Source organism: Euphorbia lathyris, chromosome 1 (assembly GCF_963576675.1).
Source record: "Euphorbia lathyris chromosome 1, ddEupLath1.1, whole genome shotgun sequence".
NCBI classification, from domain to species: domain Eukaryota; kingdom Viridiplantae; phylum Streptophyta; class Magnoliopsida; order Malpighiales; family Euphorbiaceae; genus Euphorbia; species Euphorbia lathyris.
Genome location: NC_088910.1, coordinates 35,305,279 through 35,316,755, shown reverse-complemented (window position 1 = coordinate 35,316,755; position 11,477 = coordinate 35,305,279). Strand labels below are relative to the sequence as shown.

The 11,477-nt window shown below is 35.3% G+C and overlaps 1 protein-coding gene across 2 annotated transcripts; it reads left to right on the top strand.

The window, feature by feature from the left end:
* Positions 1 to 2,954: 2,954 nt before the first annotated feature.
* On the top strand, positions 2,955 to 10,027 carry LOC136227788 (dual specificity protein phosphatase PHS1). Of its 2 annotated transcripts, XM_066016547.1 has the most exons (12): positions 2,955 to 3,323; positions 3,461 to 3,538; positions 3,642 to 3,784; positions 4,056 to 4,266; positions 4,732 to 4,908; positions 5,022 to 5,182; positions 5,447 to 6,515; positions 8,143 to 8,289; positions 8,388 to 8,615; positions 8,862 to 9,019; positions 9,097 to 9,250; positions 9,339 to 10,027. In XM_066016547.1, exons 1-12 carry the CDS (start codon positions 3,264 to 3,266, stop codon positions 9,357 to 9,359), a joined length of 2,607 nt encoding a protein of 868 aa, XP_065872619.1. In that variant the 5' UTR covers positions 2,955 to 3,263; the 3' UTR covers positions 9,360 to 10,027. The 2 variants fall into 2 exon arrangements, with proteins under 2 accessions (XP_065872619.1, XP_065872613.1); XM_066016541.1 differs by having other exon boundaries at positions 2,959 to 3,323; positions 9,097 to 10,027.
* Positions 10,028 to 11,477: the final 1,450 nt, after the last annotated feature.

Below are 11,477 nucleotides of genomic sequence, written 5' to 3'. Positions count from 1 at the left end.
GCCGAGGTCCGTAAAAGCCGTCTCTTTTTTTGAATGTGCTTGGAATTTATAAAAATAGCACGACCCGGCCCAGCCTTGACCGGCCCGCCTATTAATATTAATTAATAAATTTATATATTAATATTTATTTTTAAGTATAAATTTATTTTTTATTATTAAAAATTATACATATATATTTAGGTGAGCTTATATGGACTCGGCTTGGGATTTGATTTTTGTGCTCGAGCCTAGCCCGATCCGAGCACGCCCAAATTAACAGTGAGCTGGATTTGGACTACGCATTTTTTGACAAAATTCCATTGAGCCCGACCTATGAACAGGTCTACACAGAATAATGTATGATTATAGAACAACTTAATAAGGAATAATGAGAAAGAAAAAGGATAAATTAGTTTTTTAAATTACCAAATTTGAACGTAATTTATATGTGATATAACTTCGTAATGCGAAGCAAATATAGCTCCGTAAATCATAAAATACGAAGCAAAATCATAAAATGAAAAACAAATATAGCTTCGCAAATCATAAAATGTGAAGCAAAATCATAAAATGCGAAGTATCGCAAATTAACTCATAACCAAATAATTCGAATTCTAAACCAATAAATTACACAAATACAACTCAAATGGGTTCGAAAATCATCATTATACCTATTAACATTAACCTTAACCAAACATAACACATCCAATCCATGTTAAATCACCACAAAATCAAACAAAAATGAGAATGTGAGGGGTTTGTGTGAATAAAAGTATTTTTTGAAAAATATATTGGAAATTCTAGTTTGGTAGTACATGTAGTCTAAAAATATAAATGGATGTCTCCATTAAGTCAATTTTGTAAATTTTCCATAATAAATTTCATTAAATTCCATTTCGATCGGTTCAGTTAATTCAATTATTTTATCACAAAAACCGAACTAATTATTATATTTCATAAACTAAGATCGAAATCAAACCTAATTGACTGAATAACCTAATCGAAAATTCGAAATTCATCCGGTTTTTTAACACATTGATTAAGAGAGAAAGTAGTTATTTGCAATGTTTTAAAAACCGGACCGAAAGTTGAACCGAATTGACAACTAAATCTGAGGTCAATTGGTTCAATCGATTGGTTCGGATTGGTTAAATCGAATGATCTCATTATATATATATATATATATATAAATCTAATTTAATTTAAATTATAAAATATATTAAAAAATTTAAAATTTATTTTATATATATTTAAAATTTAAATACTAAAACTTCTTCTATATTGTAAAGCTGAATTAAATTTTAATAATATTTATTAAAATAAAAAAATACTAAATGAATTAAATTTTTAATAATATTTATTAAAATAAAAAAACTATATAATAATATAGTACTAGTATAATATATATATAACTATATAGTGTGGTTATTAATCACAAGTTGAAAGTTCATTTAGTGGTTTCCTCAATAAAAAAAAAGTTTAACTTAGTGGTAAGATGTATATAAAATATCTAATGGTCAAATTTCAAATCTCACTTTCAATATATTTGAATTTTTTTAATTAAACACGTGTGAATGACTAATCGGACCGGTTCGTGATTTACTCGATTGGTTCAAATAGTTCAGTTTGATTTATTGAGCCTACTGAAAACCAATATCAATCTAGCCGATTTGCAATTCATCCGGTCCGATCCAATTTTTATAACATTGATTATTTATATATATGCCTCGAAATAATGATATAATCTCAAACATTAATTATTTATTTATCAATAATTAAATTTTAACCATTAATTTTATAATTAAAAGTATCACCGTTTAAGTTCAAACTAACTTCTTAAAAAAAATTAGAAACTAACTTAGAGAGATGATTAAGGATATAAATAGGGTGGGGCGAGGAATGCATTTCCTATCTCCGTTCCCCGACTGGTTGGAGATTCCCTATCCCCATCCCATGAGCTAAACGGAGACAAACTTATCTCCATTCTCATCTCTATGGGGATTCCTATTCCCCGTTTATAAATGTTCCAAAAACATTATTCATATTCCTCATTCCTCCATTTTCCGTGAAGAATCACCGTTTATGTTTTAAAAAATAAGTAAAGATAAAAATGTTTAAGAACCGGCTGTGACAATTATTCTCAAAAAAAATCATTCTCAAATTTTCCAAATAAAAAAAAACTAAAAATTGAAATCAACCGGATACCTAATTAAAATGTACTTAAATAATAAAAAAAATCAATTATCAAGGAGAATAATCGGGAATTAATGGAAAGGAAATCCTCATCACGGAAAACAATATCATCCCTGTCCCATAAGGATCCTCATAAAAAAATTTCCCTTTCCACAAGGATCCTTATCAAAGATTCCTCATCCCCATCGGAACTGTTCACTAATAGGGACGGGAATCCTGCTCCACTTACCTGTCTAGAGATATAGAAATCTATTACTCAATATATCGGACAAGACAATCCTTGTAATAATATGGATAATTAAACTTGATTTGATAAAAAAAGCAATCCTTGTTTTATATTAATCGATAGAACACAAAGTCGAGAAATACGATCATCACAGGAAAACTTTGTAAATTAATGAATTGGCGACGGGGTGGGTGGAACCAAGGGGGGGTTAGGGGGGCCTCGAGCCCCGACAGGCGATCGGAGAATTGAGAAAAAAAAGTTAGTAATGATGTCTCGTAATATTTTGAAGAGAATTATATTGACTCAATGTAATATTAATTTAATGTTTAAAGATAGATGAGATGGTTAAGAATGTTTATTTCTATTTAAAAGGTACTATGTTCAACAACCGTACACTTAATTTTCGGAGTCCTGGTTCCGCCACTGATTGGCGACATATCAAACTGTATGTAATTTCTAACATCAAATTTCAGAAATTTTACAAAAGATGATCAAGGTCACAAGCTTTATGATAGTTAATCCATAAGACTTGATATAAACACCATTGTAGCTCATCACCGACCATATCTTCCCACAATTTTCTTTTTAGACCCCATTGTTAAAAGCAAGCATGACCTGCAAGCTATGATTGCATAATAAAAGAACCCCCAAATCATTTAGCCTTTCTAATTTCAACTCTTTTATAGTATTACTTCATTTCATCACGCTCCTTCTCTCAAAGATCAATCTGAACCCCACCTGGAAAAGCGCTAACATTGCTTTTCTCTTTCTCTTTTTTAATCAAAATAAAGCTAACAGCCTTAGCCTCATTTTTCCTTTCATTGGTAGTGGTAGTAGTAGCTGTACAAGTACATCCTTCCTTATAATGTCAATAGATCAAAAGGATAACCCTGTTTCAATCATCACAACCGCTCTTCCGCCCCAGGTATTATCACAACCCCCCTTCTCTTTTATACCTATTTCTCCCCCCAATTTCACTGAAATTTCAGGATCTACGATCTTGATTCTTCATTCTCCACACCTTATTTTCTGATTTTTTACATATATATGCGACATTTGCAGGATAGAGGAGACGAGAGGGAACTGGACCTGGGATCTGACGAACCTGATCACCCTTCACCTCTCACGGTTACCTCTCGGGTAATATTTCCTCTTCTATGGGTTTTTTTTTTTTTTATCTGATAATGAATTGACTGTTGATGAATTCGGTTGTTTGATTGGAAATGTGATTATGAAAATGTAGGTATTGTATATGTTGGGAGATTTCACGGCTGGTTCAGCATATCGGTGTTCGCAATGGCTTGAGTTTGTTCGTAAGAGAAACGGGAAAATTCGCGCCTCTGGATTCCCTCGCCGCCCTCACGGGCTTGAGACCATGCCGTCAGGGTATTTCAATCCCTTCTCTTGCCAATAGAAGTTTTTCTTTTCTTTTCTTTTTCATAGACTGATTAAACATTAATTTCATTTAATAAGTAATTAATTGGATCACGGACTGCATTTTCAAAGCAGACCATAATCCAATTAATTACTTAACTTACCTGCTCATAGAGTCAACTAGGTATACGATATGATTCCTTGTAAGGAGTTGACAATACCTTTTTTATATTGATGCTGAAGCTGTCATCCTTACATGGTTGTTGCTAAAATTGGTTTCCAGTGCAGGAGAATCAATTGTTGGTGCAAAGAGTGACCCGCCTTTTGAACAAGCTCCTGAGATTAATTTGTTGGATAGGCTTGGCAAAGCTGCTGTTTTGGACATTGAATCGACCTCTTTTTCTTGGGACATGCTGTCTTCACTTCACCACAATGAGCACAGTAGCAGCACTGAACATTCTGAGGATGAAATGAACAAAGCACAAGCACTCGAGGTGTATGATCTGATTCTGTATTTATTGAGCATCATATTTCTTTCAAGTTTAGTGAGAAAAAAAATAGAGGTTTTATATATAGATAGATGAACTTCAACTGTGTTTGTTCCTATGTTTAGGTCATGCCATAGAAAACCTATAGTATTCATATCACATAAATGGACTGATCTACTTTTAATTGTCTAGCAAGTGAAACCTTGTTGAATTGAATTTGAATCTATCCCGCTGGATTTACCTGATAAAGAACGAGAGATAGATCATCTGGTTATTGCTACGAGAAGACCTTAGAATCGTATTTAGCAATAGAATATTTTCAAACTGCTTCAGTGTTCATCATATGCTACATTTTGTCAAAAAAGTGAAGTGTTTTTCCTCTGTAGGGAAGAATTTTAGAGAAGATATAATACATTTTTGTTTCTTCATCTTATTGACTATGTCAAATATTCTTTTGTTATGTGCAATTAGGTAACTGTAAATTCCGGGGGAGTTGTCTTCTTTGCAATATTCAATCAGACTGGAGACAATGCTGTTGTTTCTAAAGAAGCTGCAGCTGTCATAAAATTTTCATCTTCGAGGATGGCCACACAATCTGAACGTCTTGGCTATGAATTTGCTAAGTGGTTAGGAGTCCAAACTCCACAGGTGATATTGCTATACCTTGGAAGTCTCATTATTTGCAACCATCACTTAAACAAAATTTCGTGCTTGGATTCTTCCATTTTCTTAATTATAGTGATTTTGATGGAGCGTTGCAGGCTAGAGTAATTCATAGTTGCAGTTCAGAATGGCTCCAGATTAAGGAGGCTGCAGAAAGGGCAAGAGCTACAGCAACTTCTGAGGGAGATGAAGTTGGTGAAGTTACTTGTTCGGAACTTCTGGAAGCTCTTGATCTTAGCCGTTGCCTTCTTCTGATGAGGTGAAATCAAAACCTAGTTTGTGAATTGTAAAATTTCTTCTAGTTAAATTAGACTGGAATGAGCTGGCCAAGCTCCGACTTACTATATGCTTTCAATAAAGAAGTGAAGCATGTTTAGAACCTTAGGGCTGCTCTTCTGAGACACTCTATAGTAATTCCAGGAATTGAAATTGTTATTGCATGCAGATTCTGTTCCATCTCCCTTGATCTATATTCAGGGTATAAACCCTCGTCCTAATGGACACAACTTTCTGGTTTTTGCAGTTATATTCATGGATCTCCTTTATTGGAAAGCTCAAATGCATTTGAACGTGAAACTGCAGAGAAAACTGCTGCAGCTCTTGGCAGGGTCTTGTTGTTGGACCTTGTCATCAGAAATGAAGATAGATTGCCTTGCCGACAACTCAGATGGCGTGGAAATCCAGCTAATTTGTTGTTGGCTGATAAAATGATCACTGCAAACGTAAATGTATTGGAAAATGCCTTTGATTCTGCAATTAAACTATACAGACCAAGGGTGATTAGAGCTCTTCAAAAAGAAAGAAGAGCAACTTCAGTGGGTGGTACATTGAACTCTCAGGAGCCAGGACTGATATCACAGGTGTCTGATCCTTCTGATGTCACAGAATCTCCAAAATCTAGTTGCAAGAGCCTAGGAAGTCAAACATCAGATGACTCAGTCCTCTCTGAACTCCTCAACTTTCAAATTGTAGCCATTGATTCTGGTGTTCCTCGCCGACCTCCTGCTGGAAAACGTACAAATGACCATGCAAATTACCCTAAATTGGTTGAGTTACTTCATAACAATTATGGTTACTCCTCTAATTTGTTATATGACATAACAGGAGGGAGATTAGGATCTCCTCCTTTAGAAGATGCCAATACAAATGGTGTACAAGCAACAGAAATTACTTCAGTAGTTCATCATTTTCGTAATGGGTTCCGCGCTGCTCTTAGGGATCTTCAAAGTTTCCATATATTTCTTTTAACACTTCACCAGAAGCTAGATAACTTGTTGCGGGCATTTATGAACATTTCAAGTAAAACTACTGGGGACTCTGACAAAGAGGAGATCATGGGTCCTGACACAGCTTTACATGGGGGTCTTCATTGTCCTTCCCCACCTAGTAAAGATCGGTTCCTGAATGATAATAATCCAGATTTTAGTGATTCAGAATTGCCGAGAACAGTGCCAAGGTCTTCATCTTCTGGAAATAAAGAAAGCTCAGACTCCCGTTCTCCCATGTCCAAAGAATGCTGGTCAGGGAAGTTGTCCAAGGCGGGTGACCTCCGTCTGACGACGAAGCTTCGCGACATCCATAAATGTGCCAAGGTTTGTACAATAAGGTGTTTCTATGGATTATATCCTTTATGTTAAACCATGGTATTAAAGATGATAATAATTCACTAGTTATATGGTAGTGCTTTTAATTGTGAGTAGCATTGAGCAAATTAGCTTTTAGATCACTCAGAAATAGAAGTATGGCGTTCAATTTGGGCAGAATACTAGACTATAGGCCGTTCATTCAGGTTTAAACTATTATGAATATCTACTGTATCTAATAGTGAGAGGTTTAAACTATTAGCCATTTTGCTTCTTTTGTCCCATATTATAATGGTCATAACACAAGAACCAGTGGATAACAGTATGAATAAGAGTACAAATAGTTGTTAAAGGCGCGCCTGACCCTAGGCTCAGAGCTTAGCGCCTCTGCAGCAGAGAGGCGGGCTATGGTCATCGAACGCGCGCCTGAGGTGTGCCTCGTGGAACCTGTCACCTTGTCTGAGGCATGCCTAGGCGCGCATGCCTAGGCGCAGGTATAGGATTCTTTAGGGTTTTGAATTAGAATATGTTGTTCTAATCTCAGCCATATGATATCTTTATGATCAAGGGGTGAGATGAAATCGGAAAGAGAAAAAAAAAAGGTGGGGGGGAGGGGGGGAAAGAAGATGAAGGTAAATAGCAACGCAAGAATAAGAAAGAAATGGACAGAAAAAGGAAAGAACATTAATTAGAATAAGTAAGAAAGAAATAGAAAAAGGAAAGAACATCAATTAGAATAAGTAAGAAATAAATAGCCAACGCAAAGGAAAGAAGATAAAGATCTGAATTGATACAGATCATACAGTATTGAATATTCACACTTCCACTGTGTTTTGTTTTGTGTTTGTGAACTGTGAGGAAGCTCTGCTTCAAAACAGACTTCTTAGATTTAAAATTTATTATGAGTTATAATTACGGAAGAGTTAAGAGTTAATTTGAAACTTATTTCATGCATTTTATGATTAAGATTGTTGTTATTTAACTATTTGTTGTATTTTAGAAATGTTAATTGTTATCATTTATAATTTTTTATATATATTTTTTAGTGCTCCTTGCGTTGCTGTGCCTTGCGCCTAGGCTCCAGGACCCCCTTGCGCCTTAAATAGTTATGAGTACAATAACTCCACTTGACTAACTCAACAATTATCTATCACAGTATATGTAAAGTTATCTAAATTTGTGAGAGAAAAATCATTTAAAATTTGTATACCATCTCCTTAATGACTGGTTGAATTTCAACTGGTCATCTCTATCTTCAAAAGCTAGATAGAGACTTTTGGAGTCTTCAAAAATGCAGTACATGAATTGAAGATTGAAACAAACAGAGGATCAAGAAACTCAGTTTCGTAGACACATATTGAAGAATAGAATTAGAAGGTTGAAATTAGCCCATCATCTGCAATGAAGGAGAAGAAGATTATTGTTACATGTTAGCGCTCTGCAATTTGGCAAGCAAACAACTAGATAGTTGAAAACACACATGCATGCATTACATTCTATATGAAAATAGCAGCAAGTTATTCTTTCCCTAAAATATGTTTTTGCAGTTTTTTTAGATCTATATTATATAGTCGGGAATGCCTAAACACATTTGCAGAAAAATACTTCTTACAATTTGAATTGCTGTTCTGCACAGGTTGACACAGAATCAAATAAAGAATTGGAACAGTGGAACGAAATGCTGAGAACCGAGGCTATCAAACTCTGTCAAGATAATAATTTTATTACAGGATTTTTTGAAGGAACTGACAGTAACTGTGTTGTAGATGCTTATGAGTTGAAGGTAAATCAAAAAGTGCTACTAAACAAGGGCACTTTCAAATTGATGCGGAAATTTCTTTCTTCTGATGTTTGATATTATCTTATGTCTCTATCTTGCAGATCAGACTAGAACACATTCTTGAGAGAATATCATTGATCTCTGATGCTGCAAACACAGAGAAACCATCATCAGTCACAAATTATCTGTTTATCGGTGGGGCCCTAGCTGCTAAATCAATTTATACCTTGCAGCACGTAGGAATTACTCATATATTATGTTTGTGTGCTAATGAAATTGGACAGTCAGATTCTCAGTACCCTGAACTATTTCAGTACCAAAATCATTCTGTGAGATTCTTTTTTCCCTTCTCAATTTTTGCTTGGCTCATCATCTTGACGCACAATCCTTCTGCATTCCTTATGAAAACAAACAAGTAAAAGGTTTTTCAAAATAGTGTGTTTTTGTTACCTTGTTTTTCCTTCTCTTAGGGGAAGTACTTTTGAAGATTATTTTGTTGATGATTGTCAATCGTCAGGATCCAGCATATGTTGGAAGAAGTTTGTCACTGAAACAATTTGTTATACTGTTGACAGATATATGACAATGAAGACGCAGATATCAGCAGCATCTTTGTGGAAGCTTGCAATTATATTGATCATGTTGAAGCAACAAAAGGGAAGGTTCTCGTTCATTGTTTTGAAGGGAAAAGTAGAAGTGCCACACTAGTTTTGGCATACTTGATGCTCAGGAAGTAAGTGAAACTTAATACCTAGGAATTTGTTGGCTAACCAATTTTTCTGTACATTAATCATTTTCTGGTGGCTGCAGGAACATGACTCTATTAGAAGCATGGAATACCCTAAGACGAGTTCATCGGCGAGCTCAGCCCAATGACGGATTTGCAAGAATTCTATTGGGTCTGGACCGGAGATTGCATGGAAAGGCGTCAATGGAGTGGCATCACCGGAAGCCAACAATGAAGGTTTGTCCCATCTGTGGAAAGAATGCTGGTCTAAGTAGCAGCTCTCTCAAGCTTCATTTACAAAAATCTCACAAGAGACTATCATCAGGGAGCGTGGATAGTGCCATGACTATGGAGATACAAAAGGCTTTAGAGGCTATAAAAATGACGCGGAGCGGGAGTGTCAGCCCTATACAATCTCCTTCTGTTATGGATGACTAAGAGCTGAACCGGGACACTCCCATACAATCTCCTTCTGTTGTGGATGACTAAGAGCTGAACCGGATCCCGATCTTCGAGAAGTTGTCTGTGCAGATGGTAGCAAATTGAGAATATTCCTATTCAGCATCAAGACAAGCATCCTGAACTGTATTATAGTGCAATGGGCACCAGGGGTTAGTAGCAGCATTATTGTCATGCCAATTTTCACTTTCTTAAGGCAAACATATGTCTCTTAAGAATGTTAGTCGATTGATCCATTTCAACCCATGTATATGAAACTGAAATTTTTGGATGAATCAAATTGATTTGATTAGATGAAAGATTTTGGGGGTTAGTAAAGGAAAGATTAGGAAGGCTTAACATTTCCTTTACTAACCCTCCAAAACCCTTCCATCCAATCAGGCTCTTAGTCTATGGAACATTTGTAAGTTCTGTCCTTTGTTCACAACGATGGATATTTTGGAGTAATGTGTTGTTTGCAGCCTTGATCTTTAGTTGAACCTTTTACAGAAGTTTTCAATGGATATTGATGTGATAACTTTTGATGCGAAATATAGCTTCACGAATTACCTTATAGTTATATGTGCAATTTTAATCATGCTTTAAGAATGGATGGTACATTTGATGAAGATATGTCATTATTGAGAAAGTATGCTTTGTGCAGTGTTTTCCTCTTATTGTTCAATTAGCTTGAGGAGAGCAGTTTACTGCATTTGCATCTACACTCTTTCCAATTATGTGGGCTATAATAAAATTACACCGAATTGTGGTTAGGAACAGTATTTAAGCTAGCTTATGTGGTTGCAATTGCAACAACCTTCTTTCTGCAATGTAATATTAAAAGCCCCAAATTGACTCTTGGATCCACACAATTGCAGTTCTTGCCTGTTGTGAGATCTCAACATTTTTGTTGCTCTGCTTCTGCCATATTTATCTAAGGCGCATCTTAGGTGCAAAAGGCTATAGACTCCTTGCATGTTTCATTGTCGCTTGAGAAGCCAAAAGGCAGCTCTGTTAAAGAGGTGCACGCCTGAGTGCGTCTTTATGAGTGAGCCTGCTGCCCTGCTGAAGATGAAGAGAAGAATGAATTTGATGTTGGAGATAATGATACTACTGGTGATGACTTTGATGAGCGATGAATATGGAATACGGAGACTTTAAACTTTGATGAAAGTAGTTTAATCTATTAGTTAATAAACTTAGGATTGGATTGAACTTTAGTTTTAGTTTTAGATTTAGAATTTATTATTATGCATTATGATTATGATTATGGAAGAGTTAATAGCTAATTTGGAATTTGTTTCATTCTAAAATTTATGATTAATAAGCCAGCGATAGGGTGGTGGAAATGTAACGTGGATGGTTCGGTTTTTATTCGGGACAGCAGGTGAGTTTATTTCGTTATCCAGTTCTTGGTATGGAGGTGTTTTTGACCCGGGCATCGTGGAAGCGTTTGCACTTAGACATAGTCTAGCATGGCTTAGTTCTTTGGGCCTTAATAGGGTTATGATTGAGATTGATGCGAAATCGGTGGTTGACAAACTCTATTCGGGAAAACATGACTTTTCAGAAATGGGAGGTATTATACAAGAATGTCGTGATACTTTAGCTCAAAATTCTGACTTTAAAGTCGTATTCGTTTCTAGGCTCACGAATGAGGCTGCCCATGCTAATGCCTGACATGCCTTGTCTTATGCTAGTCAATTTTTTTCTACCTCGATCCCTTTTTGGTTAGTTGATATTCTTTATAAAGAATCTTCTTTCATTGATTGATTAATAAAGTTTTTTTCAGTGTCAAAAAAAAAAAAAAAAAGACTGGTTGATTGGATATAATTTAGCATTTGACCATTTATTTTAGAAATGTTTAATTGTTATTTATAATGATCAAGATCCCTCGTGCCTTGCGCGTCTAATAATTATGCGCACATATTAGCACAGAAGATTGGTGTCTTCTATGCTTACTTTGTTTTTGACAAAGTAAGCTTTATTTTTTTTTTCTACCATTGGATGAGCTTACTTTCTCAAA